Consider the following 21,130-nt stretch of genomic DNA (forward strand, 5'->3'; position numbering starts at 1 on the left):
GCATTCTTCTCCGCAGATGTATACTTTTTTTCTTTATCCAAAGCATGTGACTTGTTTAACATTTACATTCTGAAAATAAAATATGTATAGAACAGATTTGATTTACATTACTGCATGTCCATTCCCTAAGTTTGAAAGGATCTTTCTCAAATTGATTGAGTAAAACATTCATAAAATCATCCATCACATTTTGGGAACAAAGCAGAATTTTTGCTTGAAAGAAATGGGGTCCCTTTAACCTAGCGAAAGCGTCACTTAACTTTCAATTCATCTTTCCTTCATTCATTTTTTGATTCTCCCTTCAGTTGCCCTAATTTCTAATTTATCATTCTGATCTGTTATCCCCCTCACCTCCTTTCACCTATTCTGCCCCCAATCTTCTTACTTGCCCTGTGGTGTTTCTGCAATTTACAGAGTCGACGTGGAACGCGGCCTCCTTCTACCAGGAGTCCTCGTACCTCCACTTCCCCACCCTCCAGGCAGAGCTGGGCTCCGACATCTCCTTCTACTTCAAGACCAGCGCCCCCTCGGGGGTCTTCCTGGAGAACCTGGGCCTCAAGGACTTCATCCGAGTGGAGCTCAGCTGTGAGTGCAATTACACTTCCAAAACCTGACCCGCGGTTTCCATTAAATCAAACCCAGCCTCATTTAAACAAGCGTAGCATAGACAGATTTCTGTGGGCTCCCCACAAAGAAATGCATGGGAATCATTATTGCTAGCATAGCAATTTATATAAAGTCATTCATTGCCAGCAAAGTGTTGGTGAAGCAAGCCATTAAAACAGATGTTATGTGGAGCAGAACACCATGTTTGGATTGATGAGCTCGGCTGATTAGATGGGAGTTGCAGCTTGAAATACGGAAACCAGAAAGCTACTTAATGGGCAAGGTCGGTGCTCAGTAAAACATAGGAAATAAATTAGAAAGAAACAGTTAACGGGACACACATGGAGGACTTTAACGCACACACCAACTAGATATTAAATTCAATTTCATTTTGTTCAAAGGGGTCAAAAGGACATTCATTCTTTGTCCTCCCATTTTAAAAAGCATTAGAGAAACTGCAGTTTTTGTGTAGTTCTTGCATCAGAAAAAAAGAGAAAACATAGTCTGGCGTTTCAATATGCATGTCAATGGCATGTCGGTGGATCCTGCAGAGAATAAAAAGACGCGTCCAGATTGCTTTTGAGTTAAACCTGCACCATGTAACTTTAACCATCAGCAGCCTCTAGTGGCTTGAGTTGAGCTCCGTTTTCATTAATGCGTGGGGGTGCAGAAGCAGAAAGATTCCCTGGATGGATTTATTCGCGGATGGGTTTGTTTCATTCTTAGAAAACCTTCGAGTGAAGAAACTTTTTTATCGAGTTTCACTTCAAAAGTAACATAGTGCAGATTTAACCATCCACCCTATTTGACCTTCATATACTTTCGCCTCCACCAGCTCCGTCGGCGGTGGCCTTCTCCTTCGACGTGGGCAACGGGCCGGCGGTGCTGACCGTCAAGTCCCACGTGCCCCTGAACGACCGGCAGTGGCACTACGTGCGGGCGGAGCGCGGCGTGCAGGAGGCCTCGCTGCAGGTGGACCAGCTGCCCCTGCGCTTCCTGGAGGCGCCGGCCGACGCACACGTCCGCCTGCAGCTCAACAGCCAGCTGTTTGTGGGTGAGCCGCCGCAGACTCCTCCCGTTCCGCCGCACGGGCTGGTCTAAGATACAGATCAGATTAGAGGGGTGCTTGATTTAAGGTGGTGAGATTGAAGATGTGTCATTTTGAGTGTCCTCGAGTAGCCATCGGTCGGTCATTAGAGTGAGACCTAATTCTGTGAAAATATATGTTTCGGATGACTGCACGCCTGCTTCGGTATGAGACCGTTTCGACTTTTGGCCATCCTCCGCTTCATTTCTGACTAGTCTCTAAAAATCGGATTTAAGATTAATATCTAAAGTCTGATGGCAGACGAGTTTAAATCTGGGGGGATCGGGCGTTTCAGTTTCCTCTGCTTTATTTTCGTTTCGGATCACTGCTGGAGGCTGGGATCTGTAAGGGTGTTATAGGAAAACGGAAATTTGGCCCACAGTAGTAAGCGGAAAAAAAGCATCTGGAAAGGTTTCAAATAAACACCGTGCAGACTGGCCACTGTAGAAATACACTTATTAACTAATGAACTATTGACTTTTCTTTGGTACAATATCTCATAACGAAACAGGAAACAAGGCTTAACTCCTTTCAGTTGTCGGTTCCATCACCCCCAAGAAGTTCTGCTATAACATAGGACTGAACATAGGGTCCGAGATAAATGGTTCTCGGAATCTATCTGGCCAGTTCATCACATACTCCACCACAGGTCCATGAATGCAACCGTTTGAAACGTAAAGGAGATAGGAAGAGATAAGGAGCCAAGAGGGAGGGTGTATTTTTCATGGGGTTGTTTATTTTCTAAATCGTGGTTTATTTTGCTCTCTCTCTTCAGAATGCTCAAATCACAACGACAGCAGCAGTGTTGAATTGAAATAAGAGTGAAAACTACAAAAAAGTGAATATATTCAGTATTTCCACACTAGGAGTACTAGGAGCAAACTTAAAATGCACAACATAAACGTAAAGCTTATTGACAGGTGAGGTAGACATTATTGAATGTAAATGCCCACATTATTGAAACTATGAATAATTTACCATATATTCTTAAGGGTCTCAGGACAGTATCCGGTGTGTATCCGACAGTATCCCTTTTTTTAACTAAATATTAGACAATGTACCCTAATACAGAGTCTTATTTTGGGAATGTAACCCAAGGACCTTCCCTCTAAACACATGATGCTATGTGTTGCGGTTGTATTTTTTCTCCCAGTCTACGACATGGCAGGGTGACTGTTTGTTTCTCACCCCACCCGTGGTTACGCGTAGACATGGGGTGGCTGTTTGTTTTTCACCCGACCCCTGGGCTTGTCTCAGACATGGGGTGGCCCCGTGATACCCAGCGGGTGGTGATATGAATTATAATGATGGTAAAGCCCTGCTTTTTTCCCCACATTCCTTTTCATTACACACTAACTTTCTTGTTATGCCAACGAATTACACAGTTGAAGGGATTTAGATTTTTGCCATAAGCCTGCCAGAGATAGAATCTGCGGAAGCCATAAATTCAGATTTGTCATTCTTGGGCTTGGCTGGTGCCTCTGGGCTATAACAGCTTAAAAGGTCAGCCCAATGCTTTACCCTAATAGATATTCTTCCATATTTGCATACTTAGCCCTTAATGAGACCTCACATAGTTGAGTGCTTCCAGAGTCGCCTTCCAGAGTCTTACTTGATTTAAATCAGGGCTTATCGTAAATCCTCATCAGTGCGGACGGGAGTTATGATTATAAAGCAGTTATAGATGCGGAGCGGCGCGCTGCCGGCCTCTAAAGATGACTAACGGCGGTCTCTTCCTGCAGGGGGGACGGCCTCCAGGCAGAGGGGCTTCCTGGGCTGCATCCGAACGCTCGCCATCAACGGCGTCCACTTTAACCTGGAGGAGAGGGCCAGGATGACGCCGGGCGTCAGCTCCGGCTGCCCCGGTTACTGCAGCGGCTCCAGCAGCCTCTGCCACAACAGGGGACGGTGCATCGAGAAGAGCAGCGGCTACGTCTGCGACTGCTCCCAGTCCGCCTACGGGGGCCCGTCCTGCAGAGAAGGTGGGCCCACTCTATCGTACTCCGTAAGGTTTTTTCCGCGGTTTTCTTTCGCGAAGCCAAAGCACGTGGGATTCCATTGTTTAAAGGGAGCAAAGCACACAGTCGAGAGCAGCAAAGTAGCAGCAGCTGTGTTTTTTTTTTATCACTTTGTCTAGGACCGAAGTCTATTTTTGAACGCAGACATTTGAAACATTGCTTTGGCCGGTTCCAGCATGGCCGCATGCCTTGACTTCAACGTTTAGTTAATCCAGCAGTGCGATTGAGATTAAGAATCTATTCTGCTAGAGAGGCAGCTGCTCCACAAAGGCACGGTCTGCCACACTGCTTGAGGATAAGAATCTCTGGTATTTTCAGACTGAATTGACTGATGAAACCGATAATAGTGGCACTGAATAGCTGTTATCTAGAGTTTTGAATGCCATGTGTGGGTGGGCTGTGTTGGTCTGACACAACACTCTAGATGAAATCTAGAATGTTTTCCAAGCTGGATACTCAGTTAAGTTTAGTTTGAAGTGAAATCAATAGATTAACAGGATCACCCATCAATTAATAAATAAGGTCATCAGATCTGTGTTTTCAGCTACACAGATATTACGAAATTGCTACATGTCCATTGCAGTTATATTCGTCAGAAATAGGCTGTTGCCTATATGTGCTGATCATGTATACTGTCTCCCCTCAGGAGTCAGGAGAACCACTGCTGAACATAAAGCTCTGTGTATTCATTTCAACCCTTTAATTCTACCGCAGCATGTATTTTCCACTTCTTCTGTGTCAAAAATAAAAGGCAAGCTGCGTGACACAAACACAGATGGAACAATAACTATCACGGTGACGCCTCAAAGAGGACTCGCTTCTCGAGGAGAACGCATTGACTGGTGGTACTACATTTATTCTGTATATTTGTATCTTTTGCATTAAACTGGAGCCGCATTCACACCTGAGAGAGCTTGTATAAAGATTGTAATTCAGATGGATGGCAGGCACACCTGGCATTTAACATGCATTTTAACCTTTGGTCCAATGACTACTTTAGCACAGGTACTATATAGCACCAATACTCAAAATGAAAGCAGCCGCTCCATTCAGGCAAGCTGGTCTACCCTATAAGTTATTAAGCACCAATTGAATTTCAATGTAAAAAAAAAAGAAGAAGAAAGAAAAAGCAAATATATATATACATTTTATGTAACATGCCAACAATGGATTCACCCATCAGCTCACAGAATTTTTAATGTGAGTCACGTTGAGTGGAGGTTTCCATGACAACGGACCATTACGCATGCAAGGGAAGGGACTTTGGCGGTCACGGCGATCCTGGAGGGTGCACACACTAGGGCTGGGCGATATACCGGTAGTAAATTTTATACCAATATGTAGTTGAGACAATATCGCCATACCGGTATATTATATATTTTGATGTTGCCTTGCGAGCGCTATTTTATAAGGCTGACCGCTGCTCTCTGAGCCTACAAGCCATGTTCAGCTGCTCAATCCCGCCCCTTATATGTACGTAGTGTTCTCCCACCCACGTTACGCATCACAACAAACTTTGAACAAAATCATGGCGGACACGCTGGTAGAGAGTAGGGAACCCATAAAGGGACATGGGGTAAAAAATAAAGTTTTTAACGTTTCTCGGGAGCACGAGAAAGTATCTTTTGCGCACATGAAAGTATCTCGTTCGCACGAGAAAGTATCTCGTTCGCATATCACTGGAAGTGTGTGTGTGTGTGTGTGTGTGTGTGTGTGTGTGTGTGTGTGTGTGTGTGTGTGTGTGTGTGTGTGTGTGTGTGTGTGTTTGTGTGTGTCTGTGTGTGTGTGTGTGTGTGTGTGTGTGTGTGTGTGTGTGTGTGTGTGTGTGTGTGTGTGTGTGTGTGTGTGTCGTCAGCGAGTGAGCGAGAAGAGCGAGCGGTAGAGTGCGTGTCAGTTTAGTGAAGTAATGAACGAGTCCATTTGTGTGTAAAAAAAGACCCAGCCTGTCAAGAATCGGTGGCCACTTCTTTACGACCATATTCCGAGCTGTAAGCAGACCCACTGCCGGTGAAAGTGAAGGGTGTTGCCCCCGAGAGAGCATCGGCCCTGGAGGGAACGTCTCCCCTGTGCTCCTTGGTCTGGGAGCTAAAAGCAGGAAAGGTGTGACACTAACCATCTCGTATTGGAGGCAGAGCGCAAGAGAGTATACCTGTTCCAATAGTGCGAGATAAAAATAAAGCACATTCATTTGAATGATTTTGCCTTGTGTGTGATTTATCGCCGGTGTAAGTACCATATTGGCTCGGCTACCAGATCGGCTCGGGGTCCGTCGTCTGCTGATTACGTTACACAATATCATTGGCTGTACGCTTGAATGGGCGTAGGCTACATTGTGATTGGCTGCTAAGGGACAGTTGTGATTGGCTGTTTTGTGCTGTAGCTCTGGCTGTCGTCATAGCAACCACAACGAGCACATGTGTGAGCGCGAGTATGTCTGTCTAGTTTCGGTTTGTGTTGCCAGATTGGGCATATTCCCGTTTTTTCAGCCTAACGTGATTCAAAGTAGCCAAATCAGGCTGAAAATGTGCCCAATCTTGCAACACGGACGGCTTATCTTAACAGCCAAGATGATTCCGAGGGATGTTTTGTTTTTAGAAGAAAACTATCCATACAGATAGGTTGGGAATGGTCTATGTTCAAAATGAAAGATCATACAGGCTCTTTAATTTAAGCCATAAAAGACCTTATTGCTGTAGATAGCGTATTGTGTGACGTAATCAGCAGACGACGGCCCCCGAGCCGATCTGGTAGCCGAGCCAATATGGTACTTACACCGGCACGGGCACACACAAGCACTATTGGAGCTGGTATACTCTCTTGCCTCCAGCTACAAGATGGTTAGGGTTACACCTTTCCTGCTGTTGGCTTTTTAAATTAATAATGAATTATATTTGATAATTCATTATTAACAAAGGAGTTTTTGCCTCTAATGACGTCTTTGGTACCACTCCGCAAATAGTCAGGTAACTTGTCAACTCCAGCGTCTTCGGTTGCTAAGTGACGTCAACGTCTTTGGCGGACTAATTCTCTGCTGATCAACACTATGAATGCTGGTTAATAATAAATTGGAAAAAGACAGTCCATGAAGTTATTTTTTTGTTCAGGCAAGTAGCCGTGTAATAAGCGGGATAATGTATAGAAAGTCGCCGGTCATTATCGAAAATAAGCCCCTTCAGGGCGAAGCATGACAACTCCGCTGCGCGTCGGTGTCCTGTTTGCCCGGTCGGGTCTTATTTTCCCGATAATGACCGGCGAACTATACAATATCCCTTACATATCTGTTGTTAAAGCACAGCTGTGCTTCGTTGAGCAAAAAAAATAAACTAAACCTAAATAAATGGTTAATGGTGAATACTTGTGCCGTGGAGTTAAAACTACACACTTTGCCCGTTTTGTTCAAAATATCGTTATAATATCATATATTCTCATTCGAACAAAAAATATTGAGATTCGAGTTTTGGTCCATATTGCCCAGCCCTATCACACATGCCTTCACCTGCACCTCGTTGGCGTCACATGACCAATCCCCTTCAAACGTGGCCAACATTGCATGTCGTCGTCTGTCGAGACAGGAAGGCCAAACACTAGAAATTATCTTTTGGTTGTTTATTTGACCACCCACACACCGTCGTTGACCTGCTTGTCCTCACAGCCCCCCCACCCACCCACCCTGCCCCCCGCAGAGATCTACAGAGGTGACACGTCAGATGGACATGTTAAGAACAGAATCGGAATTGAAACATTCGCGTTGGTTCGACGCCTGGCACCTGACGGCTCAGTTTCCGATATCTCACAGGATTGGAGCAACTGTCAAGAAGGTGTCGCCTGCTGCCTAAAAGCGTTGACATGCCTATCTTCTTAAGGAGAGAACATGTTCTGATACTGTAGTCTAAAGATAGCCCGGAGCCACGGAGGTGCTGCTGAGAGGGTGAAAAGAAGGGGAAACATGAGATTCCGATTCACGCTCCGATCTTCACTATTCAGTATTTCTTTGCATGTGTGTTTGACGCTTATTTTACAACTTCCATATTTGTGAAGGAGGTGTGCCATAATCAAATCATCTCATACACGTCTGTGTGGGATCCTCATCGGTAGCATACAACTCATCAACATAGATCTTCCTTCATGCTATAACCACACAGCCACAAGATCTACTGATTAGATGTTTTTAGCTTCTTTTTTTAACGAATATCATGTTCAGTTCAGGCTGTACTCAGTGAAGGATCTATAAAGGCAGACATATAGGCTTACACATATTACAGATAGTGTCTGCCTCTGCTTCGCCAAAGGTGATGTACAACCAATAATTACTGGTCTATGGCCCTCACTGTGTATTGACTTGCCCATAGGCCGTTTGGTAGTGGATACGGGATGATCCAGACCATATGATTTCAGTGATCCAGAGGTTTTCATCATACTGTCTCATCTCTTGAATCTCAAAGAACCCTCATGACCCTAAAGTGGACCTGCTTAAGCCATGTAAGGAAATGTTTGTGTTTGTGTATGTGTGTGAGCATGCGTGTGGGTGTGTGTGTGTGTGTGTGTGTGTGAGATAATTGTATTAGTTTTGTATTGTATTAGTGTACGTCCTGGCACTTAATGTATGCACTTGCACTACACAAAAATGCTACATAGCATCGTGTAGCATCTTGTCCTAGCTATCTTTGTTGTGTATGGGAAATGGGTCGAACTAGCAATTGTTCTTCTGACAAATGTACTTTCCAATTCGTAATTGTAATTCGCTTTGGATAAAAGCGTCTGACAAAGGCCCTAAATGTAAATGTAAAGTCTTCAACGTCCATCTTCCTTCCACATGTACAAATACCTTTTTATATAGATCCTATTTGTGTTATTTATTTTAAATAATATATTGGATAAATATTTGCTCAGTTCAGCTGATGGCTGTTCTGAACATCCTTTGTTTCCACCATGAGGAAAACGATCTATGAAAACAGACTGATTAGCAATTAGCCTACATATCACGTATGCCCTTGCTTGGCAAAAAGAGACATATGACCATTGCAATAAAGCCCCCTCCCCATACAGTTGATTGAGCCTCTCTGACAATCGGCACTGCCACAGGGCTGTCGACGATACGGAATCCGGTTTGATCCAGAACATACGATGCCTGCGATACAGAAGTTTTCAACGCTCTGATCGCTCGCTCTGAGAGCAGACAAGTTCAAATCTCAAAGAACCCTCAGGGAGATCTTCCTCAGCCAAGTTAAGAATTGTGCTCTTTCACCATAATTAATTCCTCCATGAATCGATCACAAAAAGAAGCCGCCCAAATTAGTTTGTAATGATTTCGGTTGTCTATTTTTGAATTAATCAATTCACCATGGAGGCTGACTAAGAAAAGTTTTTTCTACATATTTGTTTTAGTTTTATCTGTTATCATATTATTTCTAGGAAGCATTGATCTCCACTCGGCGTCAATGCGCCGATTTGTTGCCTGTGTCAATGAAGTCATGCTTGCGCAATGCATTTCCCACCGTGAAATAACCCTCCTACTCTCCCACCGCAATGATGACACATTTCCAGGTAAAACAGGGTATCAAGATGTGATTAACTTTGGCTTCCCGATTGGGAAGAGAAGGTCATCGATCTTCCAGGGTTGGATTCGCGATAGCAGTAGTACTTAGAGGGTGTCCCGCCGGCGTAATCAATATCTTCCGTGGTTTGATTATTGGTAAAGCCCTGTGTGTGTGTGTGTGTGTGTGTGTGTGTGTGTGTGTGTGTGTGTGTGTGTGTGTGTGTGTGTGTGTGTGTGTTTGTGTACATGTGTTTGTGTGTGTGTGTGTGTGTGTGTGTGTGTGTGTGTGTGTGTGTGTGTGTGTGTGTGTGTGTGTGTGTGTGTGTGTTTGTGTACATGTGTTTGTGTGTGTATCACCATGGCGGAAAAAAGTCAGGAAAACTGATCCATGGCTGTCCGCTTTAGATGAAAAATGTCAAGACTGATAGCAGACGAGTTCAAATCTTGGTGAACGAGAAGTTTCCCTATCTTTTACTTCATGTTTGGTTTTGACCAATCAAGCTGCTGGAGGCGGGGATCTGTAAGCTCTTCAATAACATCGGACACAAACTTGGGAAGAAATGGTAAACATTTCCAAACGCGAAGACAAGCTCAAATATTCTGTCTGGACACCAACTTTCTTTAGAGAAAGTGTCAGTAAAGTTTTAAAATGAACACCACGTTGACAGGCCACTGTAGAAATACTTACAAATCCCCTGATAAAAGCTTCATCCACACACACAAATTTGTTTCTCTTCGAATATCACGAATCAGGAAACAAGGTGTAAATCCGCCCCTTTCATATTCTGCCAAGGTTATATGACCAGGACTCCCTGGAAGACGAGATAATATATCTCAATGCGACCTTCCTGGATAAATAAAGGTCAAATAAATAAATAAAATAAATGTGCCGTCTACCCCCCAGAACCTCTGTAGTCGTGGGTTTGTGAAGCGGGTTGAAGACTGAAGATCAAAAGGACCAGAACAAGGAGAACATGCAAGAATGTGATGACCTGTATTGTTCTGTTATACCTCTGGACATTATAGCAATATAAGTCACTTGACAACAGCAGGAAATCACTAGACACAGCAAGCATTTAACAATTAACGATTGGTTCATTTAGTTCAAAACCTAGAAGATTCTCCCTTATGCTGATATCCAGACCTGTAGCCATTATGTAACCAAATAATACACAGGTGCACTGGCGTACAACATCGTAAAGGGTTTTCACGGTATTATGCATTTGTCAGAGCCGTAGTCTCCAAATGCTCTTCATTTCTATAGTTTGTTGACCTTCAACTCTGTTGTTTTGTTGACCTTTAACACTATCGAAGTACAGCAAAATACAGGAAGTATCGTACAGCACCTTTAAGGCTCTGAATTAAATTTTACTCTGACACATCTCAGCTCTCATAATTGAGATAGTTTCAATAGCGGAAAATGCCCTACGATATTGTATCGAAATTTCACAATAACGGAAAGTCTGATCTGTGCTACACAAGATAAAAGTTCTGTTAATGTTGGTCACCTAGCAACCATATGTGCCGTGCATCACACACAGGCCATGCTCTCAGCTCAACACTTCTTCCCATCTGGCAGGGAGGATTAATGACCCCTTGTGAATTAACTACCAGCCAGACCTGTGTTTACGGTATGCTGTGACTGAACCATTGAAAAAAGGGCTCTGTTGGTTATAGTCAGGGAAAAGTCAATTTTTTTAATGAGGTTTACTAGCCTCAAAAATCAACTGACTTCTGACTGAGAGAAACTGCTTCCCCTCCCTCCCTCCTCCCCCCCCCCTCTTCTCCCCTCCCCCTCTCCTTTCTCTCCCCACCCCCCCCCCCCCGCTCCTCCCCTCCTCCTCTCCCTCCCCCTGCGTTGCGGCTCTCCAGAGGTGTCGGTGTCCTTTGACAGCGAGTCCTCGGTCACCTACACCTTCCAGGAGCCCTTCTCGGTCATGCAGAACCGGAGCTCGCAGGCCTCCAGCGTGTCCAGAGAGAGCAGCCGAGCCAGGGAGAACGTGGCCTTCAGCTTCCTCACCTCCCAGCGGCCCGCCATGCTGCTGAGCGTCGGCACCTTCAGCCAGCAGTACATCGCCGTCATCCTGGCCACCAACGGTACCTTCCACCTCCACCACCACCACCCCCAGCCTGTCATCTGTAGCCATAGTTTTAGGGCTGAGTGTTGTATGATGTGAACGTGTGTATGATATCGCTCGTCCGTGACGTGGAGATACAGGGTTGAATTGCATTGATAACGTGATATGATCGTGATTATTGTGCAAGGTGAGAGATCGAATGGAATGTCAATTCCGTTTTTGCCCACTGTGATGTATGACACATTAAAGGGGATTTGTTCAGTGTTAAATCGAATGGAAATCACAGCCTTGTAAACAGTGTGGGTTTGTGTCCCCATGCGTGTGTGTGTTTCTTGTGCCTGTGTGTGTGTGTTGTGTGTGTGTTTCGTGTGTGTGTGTGTGTGTGTGTGTGTGTATGCATGTCCTTGCGTGTGTGTGTGTGTGTGTGTGTGTGCGTGTGTGCGTGCGTGCGTGCGTGCGTGCGTGCGTGCGTGCGTGCGTGCGTGCGTGCGTGCGTGCGTGCGTGCGTGCGTGCGTGCGTGTGTGTGTGTGTTTCTGTGCGCCTGCGTGCGTTGGCATGGCCGCGGTGGTGCAGGGTCTCTGCAGGTGTGGTACCGGCTCCACGCGGACAGAGGGCCGGACGTCTTCTGCGCCAGCCGCCAGAACCTGGCTGACGGGTACCTGCATCGGGTCCGAATCCACCGAGAGGGAAGAGACGTTTACGTGCACGTGAGTCCTTCATGTATTCGCACCACTTTGTGTGTGAAACACAGATTGGAAGTATGAAAGCTACATCTTAACATGTTGGTGCAGCAGCAGATTGGGTGCAGGCTAGATGAGGGGTTGGACATAGAGTATATGACCCCCAGCTACAAGGATCTGGGTTCAAATCCCAATTGCCACAGGGCTTCCTATAGGTACCCTCCAACAAGGTACCCTTGAACTTAACGGCATGCCTCTCAAATTCATAGGAAGTTGCTTTGGATGAAATTGGCTGTAAATAGTCATGGGGAAATAGTAAACAGGTGCTTCCTGTGGGTGTGGTTGAGCGTGTTTAGAAGTGGTAGGGTGTTGAAGTGGGAGATGGGAGGCATCGATTGAAAGCCCTTTGAGAATCCACAGAGGATTAAAGAGGACTACATACTAACCCTTTTCCCCATTTTTTTTAACCATCCCATTTGAGTTGAGAAAGATGAAAAGACTTGAGAAATATCGCTTCCATGTTAGAGGCCGGGGATCACAGAGAAGAGAGACATCTTAATGAATCATGGCTGTATATCCTTCAGACAGGACAGGCACAGGCAATGGAAAAACATGTTAATAAGCAAAGAGCTCTGGGCAGCCAACCGTGATGCAAGGGGAGAGAGGAAGGCGGGAAAAAGCTCTTCACAGCCTTTTACCAGTTTGTTTCCACCCTCTCACTCATCCAGATTGACAAGGACACAGACCTCAGGTACAGTCTGTCATCCGACGCAGAGTTAATCTCAATCAAATCACTGACTTTGGGGAAAGTCACAGGTGAGGACCTGAGAGGAATGAACTGACATATTTTTTAGTGATTGTGTTTTGAAATGAGAAAAAATATCTTAGAAATGCTTCAAGGTTGTATTCTTCCATTGTTTATTACTTTCAACAACAAAATTAAACCAAATGTAATGGTGGAAAATGAAACAAGACCGGCATACATTTATGATAAAAACAATCTTATTTTCTGGGACAGTTCTGCTGTTTGTGTATGAGCCCAGAAAGGCAGCCTGCAAGTAATTATAATACAGCGCACCTTGAATGTTTAAAGCAATGCATTCACATATATACCGACGTGTAAGAAATAAACGGCGAAGCTGCTCAGTGCACAGTGTTTGTTGAAACAAAAAACAGAGTTGGTGGGCTTTTTTAAAAATTCCTTGCGGTTGCTATGAGCTAATCAGCCTCGACCACTTTGCTAGCTCCCCCAATCGTGGATTGTTGTGCGCTTCACGTTATTACTTTATGTATTAATCACAAGCTAAATGAAACTCTTAAGTGAATCACGCCTCATTTGTTGAACACAGACGCTCACAATAGCTCAGGGAATGAGCAAATCTATGCTAATTTACGACATCATTTGCATTTCAAAGCAATAGTTTTCCCATTTGCATGGGCAGGTGAATCGTGATTGGAGAACGGTAAACATCTGGATAAATATAGTTTGTCCTCTGAATACTTGAGAGAAAAAAAACATTAGAATCCTATAAACGCTTTAAGTAAAACACAAAGCGCCTTCTACAATAATAAAAAAAACCTGTACAAACAATTGTAAAGCAAACTGTAAAGCAAAATAACTAACAAACAAATATCAATAATATGCTGGCGTTCCTACTTCCATTGACTGCTCCATTAACTGAAAACAAAGAGGGCGGAAGCACAGCTCAATTGGGGTAAAGCATTGTGGGGCTATTATCTGGGATCCATCGCGATAGCCATCCCTGTGAAGCTGCTCTCTATATTAAAGTGCTGCGCTCATTTGACTTCGCCAGAATAACAACACCAACAAGCTCTTATTTTATCTGTGATATGTACAAGCCAGCGATCAAAGCAGGCTTTTTTACCTCCTTGGTTTGGGTTATGTCTCCCAGGGATTCATTAGGTTCAAATGAACGTCTGCGCCCGAGAAAGACTCACTCTCGCAAACATAGTGGCCATAATCTATCCAAGTTTTGCAAGACATGTTACCCCTTATTAATTACCTCCGTAGGGAAAATGATGGAAATAATAGATTTCATCCCAATTTTATTATGTATTCTCTTAAATCACACAGCACACATTTTGTTTTATCAGGGGGACAGGAGCAAACGAATGCTCCTAATTAACAGGTAAAGTTTGGAGGTGGGAAATGATGCTTGTACTTTAACAAACATGCGTCCACCATTCATTTCCTATTTGGAAATAGCTCGGAAATAAGTGGAAATAAGTGCAAAGGTCAATATCTCAATACAGCATCATGCACTAAATCACTGATAGAAATCAACACACAGCCAAATTATGCTGGCTTCCTGAGCCACAAGAATTAATTCTACAATCTTACTATGTTTGCATTGAATGAATGTTGTTGATGCATATTATTAAAATACACTTGGTCTGCTAAATGACTTAGGAGGATACATATTGATGTCCGATAAGGCAGACCAGAAATAAAATATACTGACATATTACTGAATTACTGCCAGTGCAGAACCAACTAATTGTATTTTAATGTTTTGCATCGCATTCATCACGAGCTAAGTCAATAAAAGCAAGATAAAGACATGCCAAACCTTTCTGTGTTCATTCTCATCGTTACGATCCAGGGCTTCACATCACCGACGCAGCGGTGAGACAGGCGGGGTTGAAAGGTTTCATTGGCTGCCTCTCCTCAGTGCAGTTCAATCACATCGCGCCACTGAAGGCAGCACTCCTCAACCGAGGAAGCTCATTGGTCAGTGTGCGCGGCCAGCTGGTCGAATCAAACTGCGGTGTGCTTGCCGACTCCAAAGTTTCAGGTAGGACGATCTAATGCTACACTGGAAAGATTAGGATCTATCAACAGGAATGTGTTGAGTCCCAAATAACAGGTTATCGATATGGATATGAAAACGACTACTTGTATCAAGATATATGGCATTAAAACACTTACCTGATAGTGCTACTCATTTAACATACAAGTCATTGGGGACACTTCTGATTTGGGTGCCTGTCCAATATAAGGATGATAAACTAGCATTAAAGAGGGTTCACTTTGCATTGCCTTTGGACTCAAGCAATGAGCATCAAATAGTTGATTAAAATGTCTTTCCAAGTCAGACATTAAATACAATTCTTACTCTCCGACTCTACGCTCTATCACCAATCAACCTCCAAATCATCCGTAGCGTGGCGCGTTTGTCTGTTGTTATTTCTGGGCTGTGATCTGCAACATCGCCAAAACAAAACAAAATAATTGATGAATGAATCCATTTCTAACGTCGTCGTCCCCTCCCTGTTTCCCAACGCCGCCACGCCACATTTCTCAGAGACGGTTGACAGAGGCAAGGAACCATTGAGGAATGCCTCTCAAAGTAACTCGGCAGTAATTGGAGGTGAGTTTTCAGATCGGCGAGTTGTTAAAGCGCTCAATTGCCAAAATCAGTCTCCTGTGAAATAAGCTCTGGCTATCACTGCCTCTCTCCCTCTCTCTCACTCCTTCTCTCCCTCTCCATTTCTCTCTCTTTCTATCTTATGTGCTCTCTCTCTCTCTCTCACGCTTTCTCTTTCTCTCTCTCTTGCTGACATTTTCTTCCAAATATTGTGTGTCTGTCAAGTCAGGATAATGCGGTACTATTCAGGCGTTTGTGTTTGCGTGCGTGTGTGTGTGTGTGTGTGGGGGGGGAGGGGGTCAGGCCAAGCAATTACACATGAAGAGGATGTTATTTGCACTGTGAAGCAAAGAAAGATGCTGTAAATTGACTCAGAGTCACATTTGACGATTTCAAGGTAATGGGTGGTTGTTGGGGTCGGGGTGTGTGTGGAATAGAACACACTCAACTTTCCCAAAAAATGTTTTATGAAAGTGTCAGTGAACCCCTTTGTTTCAGCTCCAATTCGAACACTATCAGATACAAAAAGAGGTGTTTTGCACATTGAGAGTTCTGGAAAAGAGGTGGGCAAGTTATCGCCATGGCTACAACCCACAACAGCTTTGTGATACTTTGTGTAGTGTATGAGAATTCTGTGTATGAGAGTTATAATGAGCTTAGTTATGTATAAAATGTGCCACCACATGCTGTGGCACATCAGTGGAGCTTCACTGCCACACAAGGAGCTCCACACATCCACATACACTTTGCCGCATGTGACCCTTTGACATCTAGGAGTACACTAAAAGGCACTTAGACGTTATGAAAATATTGACCTCCCTGCATTTGGAGCAGAGTGGAACATTCACAAACTGTGGACAGAGAGTAGCAGAAACATACCATTTGACCCCTGTTTTCTCTAAATAACTGCCTTTTAAGGAGCAGCAACAAATTGGCATTGATTACTATGTTTCGGATAATACAAGACTTTGAATCAGGTTAAAAAGGAGTTCACCGCCCCTTGAAGTAGGAAACATGTTAGGCCATCTTTCCCTTTCATTAGTTCCATTCAATAGCGCCTCCATTCTCAAGGTCTTTCTGTGTTTAATAAAGCTCAGTGATGTAGAATATATGTTGTTGTGCAAAAGTGATTTTGTGTTTGCCATCTCACCACAAGTATAATTTCCGTTCTGACACGGCAACCAGAGACCCAATATGAGACCAATGAGGCGGCACCATCAGAACACTGGCTGGATTGTTCCACAGAAGCCTGAGTATTACCATCGATACAAACAAGTTGTGTGTTCAAAGTAAACAACATTGTTCCAATAAAGAAGAGCATGTATTTATTAATCAGCGGAGTAAGCAAGCTGGGGAGCTTCGGGGGGTGATCCCAGGCCAAAACAATAAACAAGACAAGATGCCAAATTAGTTGCTTTGGCCAAATGCCCTGCTCAAAGACAAAGGTATACAGCCTCTGACACCTGAGCAGAAAAGGAGACAACAAAGGCTTCAAATTAAAATGCAATGCACTCCCCAGCCCCCATCTCCCCTACAGGCTCAACAATGGTCTGTAGTAACTGAACCAAGATCCCATGCAGACATTAAGCTGAATGGTATAAGGATATTTAAGTAAGGTAAAATAAAACAATGTTATTCATCTGACCATGCAATTCTCCAAAACAATGTAGGTTAAAACCAACCAGATGGATCAACCGATTTGTTGCTTAAAATCTGCCGTTCCCATAAAGGTCTGTCAATTGAGATATCACTGTTTGCATTACCGTCAGGGCGGTCTTTCATGTACTAAGTTCTCCATCCCAGCGCCAGTTCAGTCGTTTGCAACTGGCGTAGAACTCCGGCTGTGCACATCCTCTTTCCACTTATTCCATTCACAGCGTGCTTTCCCGATAACATGTGCACAAAGATAAACAGCCCTGTTTGACAGACCTCGGGGGGGGGGGTGGGCGAGGGAAAAGTGTGTCACGTCATGAGGGGACAGCGAAAATCGAGCGGTGAACTAGGCCGATACTTATTCTGCACCCTGCTGTACCGTGATGTAGTCCAGTGAGCTTTAGTTACGGTCAGGAGGTTCTGGTCAGGGGCCTGTGGTCAGGGGAAGCATACGGAAACGAGAGCAAGGGCGATCGGTCGGCCGCCGCCCTCCTTTCTCCAAAGCCACACGAACGACTCGATGATTGAAGATCTCTGAAGCGTGACAAAACACACTGCTGGGGAACAGACTCCTGCCCCCCTCATTGCGGCCCCTCCTGAGAACGCAGGGTCCGCGCCCCCCTTGTTCCTCAGCGGCGGCCATACGCTCACGCCGCCGCTCGCTGATTTACTTTGATCTTCATTTCCCCAGCGCGGATCAATAAAGGTGTTATCTCAAGCCGTATGGAGGAGGCGTCCCTGTATGACTTGGTTGGTTGTGGCCGACGAGAGATGAGAGTGTGTGGATATGCGAGTGCACAGTTCAGATTGAAGGGAGGATTAAGTATAATATCGACATTATTGCGTGGGAGATAAAAGGGTTATGTGTGTGGGCAATAAGTGCTGCGTCAAGGCTCTGTTTGCTGCTCAGGTACCAAACCGCTTTCCCTACCAAAATACGCTTTTTGCATCCAGCACGCATCCACAAGATCCAAGTCACTGCTTTAGAGACCTCTGCACAACCCCTTTTCTTGGTCGCCCACCCAGATGTACACAAAGACTCGCTTTCCTCCCAGTGGTTTGGCAATGAGTTTGTCCTTCTGGGCTGAGGTGTGTGTCAAGTAGTCGCCGATAGGTCGAGCTAGGGAGACAGGCTTAGTGTTTTGTTTTCAACACAAGCCACACATGAATGCGCACGGTGAAATCAAATCACGGTATTTTCAGTTGGTTAAGTTACACCCAAACGGCTTCTCAGCAGTACATCTGAATGATTTGACATCCTTTTCACACAGATACATTTCTTTTTCAACCAAATACAAACACTGGGTAAAACCTGTGTTTTAGACCTGTGTACGTTATTTTTTTCATTAGAAGTGGCTAGTGGATTGAGCTGAAGCTACAGATACAGCTCTATACGATTTTCCCACGGTGGGGAATTGGGGCAAAAGTGGACCAGAATAAAACCCATGCACCGAGAGCAATTCCCTGGGTGGATTGACTCATGGATGGGCGCGTTTTTATAGTTGAGAAACGTTCTAGTCGAGAACTTTTTTAATGGAGTTGAAAGCAACCACAGTAGAAAAGTGATACAGCGCAGGTTTAAACATTGCCACGTCCATATGTGTATACATTACATCCATACACATCTCACGCTGTGACTCCCCCCCACTCCCAGGTGTGGTGACGGCGGCGGTCTTCGTGGCGCTGTGCGCGCTGGCGGTGCTCAGCCGCTTCCTGTACCAGCAGCGGGCGGAGCGGAGGAGCCTCCAGGAGAAGGAGAACCGCCAGGCCCTGGAGACGGCCTACCGCACCGAGCTGCACCTCCACGGCGCCGGCGTCAGGGACAACATGAAGGAGTACTACATATGACGGGGGGCGGGGGACTCACGCCAGCGGGCACCGCCATCAAGCGCTCTGCCTCCGGGACACCCCCCCCCCCCTCTCTCAGACTCACCGCTCAGCTCTCTTCCTCCTCTGGAAATGACCCGACTTTGAAACCCCACCGAGGGAAACACGTCCGCAGACTTTCTCGGCAGGAAGAAATTAGACGGATGGACCGTTTTTGACGGTATAACGTGAGGGGGAGGAACAGAATGAGGGGAGGGAGGGAGGGGGGGGGGTGGTGGTGCAGGGGTGACATCTCCGATGTCCAGTGCCGTCGCCCCCTCTATACCAACAACTGCTTTGTGACGTAGATTCTCAGTAGAACAGGTAATTTAGCCGGTGACATCGGTGTGCGTGTGCGTGTGTGTGTGTGTGTGTGTGTGCGCGTGTGTGCGCGCGCCTGACCAACCGAAGCCGGTGCTGCCAACAGGCGACAGGAGGCATCTGCAGGTGAGGATTTGGGCCGCGGGGGCGACACAGACGGTGTGGATCGGTGTCCTTCAGGTTCACCGGAAGTCCTCGGGGGGGCCAGGTGATTGAAACCTATGAACGCTGCCAAAGGTTTGTGTGGGCATTTCAGAGGCGAAAACACATCAGCTGGGGTTGGCTGGGACGTGGCCGCAGTGGTCCAGGATGAGGCATGCAGTCTAAAAACGACACGCCACCCAAATGGCCTTTGGAGGACGGAGCCCAACAAATACACAGCATTTAGAAGATTCTGCACCGCAGAGATGTCCAACGTCCAAATCACACTCGGGCCAATCAATTTCAATTCTTGTCATTCTTTTCAGAAGGAGCGGTTTCAAGCCACACGGGGAAATGTGTGTGGTGAATAGATGCATTTACGCATTGAGGAAGGAGTGCCAGGTCGATGGAAGCGACTTACCCTTTTTTTTTCCGATTGCTTTTCTGTCGGCTGCTCCTGTCCTGAAAGACTGTTGGCAGGCCCGACCCATAGCAAGTGAAGAATAGGATAATCTAGCAACGTGTACAGTAGCACCTGCTGTCTGACCTCTCGCACACAACAAAGATGTTTTTTCCCCCTTGTTTTTATTTCCTTAAAGAAAAAATGTGATTGTGTTAAATTAGCTTCCATATGATATACTATGATTTTATATATTTTACTTCATTTATGTCTGTTTCAGTCAGTCCTGTGTTAGATGCTGCTGGGTTGTTATAATACGCTCTATGGATTTGTTTCTTCTTTGAATGGAGGGCGTGGGGTGGATTGGAAACGGATACTTTTTCATCAGAAAATTGGAGAGTTTGTTTTGAGTTTCTTTGTGTGTTGTTCTTATTCTCTTTCTCTTTTATTCCCCAAGGTAGATATGGATGGACAGCCATGTAGCAGAAATAAGCAAGATGAATTCACAGTCAAATTGAGTCGATTACATTGCAAAGTCCAGTGACACTGGAATGTGTCACAAATTTGTGACAGTATGGATTCCCTGTCGCTCTTTGTTTCTAATCAAATGCGTATGCCGTGGTTTGTAACTGCTTGATGGCAATTTGAAGATCATTTAAGCAGAAGATGAAAAAATACTTTTGTGAGCTGCATAGGCTTTCCAACAAGCGTATTTTCTTTTATCAAGTGTTTAACAAACACTTACGGTAGGAAATGACAAGAGTAGTGTCTGAAAACTTGTTTTTTTTCCAATTAAAGTGTCCTTGACAGCAAGTTATAAACAACCTGGAAGACTCAGACCTTTTTTGTACTCATGTTGATATTGTGTTTATTTAAAGGACTGGTTTTGTATGGATATAATTGTATAAGTATACTATTATTATATGTTTAATAAAATAAGAATTGCCTTTTGAAAGAAGTTTCGCTCTTTATATTTCTCCGGTCTCTCAGTCTCAGTTGCACTGTAATTTTGTATTTCTATTCCCTCATTCCTGCATAACAAATCTAGTGGTAAACCAAACTAATTTGTCATGCCATAACCATTCTGTGTGGGAAAGTAAGAGTTTAAATTGAAATGTTAATGGTGAATATAGAACAAAATTGATTCTGGTCTCATTAATTGCTGCTAGCAGGGTGTTAAATTGCTTTGAGCCCGAGCAGGAGGTTTTGAAAATGGTATTTTATCTATAAATGAATTCCTCTTACAGAAGCATTTGATGCCAAGAAGGTCACCTCAACGTATAACCATTCATCCAATCACTTGTCTAATTTAAAGATAAACTATTCCTGCAGTTTAAGGATTAATGGCACGCTT

The 21,130-nt window shown here is 44.7% G+C and overlaps 1 protein-coding gene across 1 annotated transcript in view; it reads left to right on the forward strand.

Annotated features, from left to right (window-relative positions):
• Window positions 1–19,143, forward strand: part of LOC132448218 (contactin-associated protein-like 5) — a 73,153-nt gene extending 54,010 nt beyond the window's left edge. The window contains exons 16-24 of the mRNA XM_060039334.1: window positions 415–585; window positions 1,442–1,660; window positions 3,436–3,675; window positions 11,120–11,344; window positions 11,900–12,033; window positions 12,735–12,822; window positions 14,631–14,822; window positions 15,333–15,398; window positions 18,703–19,143. Coding sequence (XP_059895317.1) covers window positions 415–585; window positions 1,442–1,660; window positions 3,436–3,675; window positions 11,120–11,344; window positions 11,900–12,033; window positions 12,735–12,822; window positions 14,631–14,822; window positions 15,333–15,398; window positions 18,703–18,896 — 1,529 coding nt within the window. The 3' untranslated portion in view covers window positions 18,897–19,143. The remainder of the gene's footprint in view (window positions 1–414; window positions 586–1,441; window positions 1,661–3,435; window positions 3,676–11,119; window positions 11,345–11,899; window positions 12,034–12,734; window positions 12,823–14,630; window positions 14,823–15,332; window positions 15,399–18,702) is intronic.
• The last annotated feature ends 1,987 nt before the right edge of the window (window positions 19,144–21,130 follow it).

The sequence above is a fragment of the Gadus macrocephalus genome, chromosome 20 (genome assembly GCF_031168955.1).
Source record: "Gadus macrocephalus chromosome 20, ASM3116895v1".
NCBI classification, from domain to species: Eukaryota; Metazoa; Chordata; class Actinopteri; order Gadiformes; family Gadidae; genus Gadus; species Gadus macrocephalus.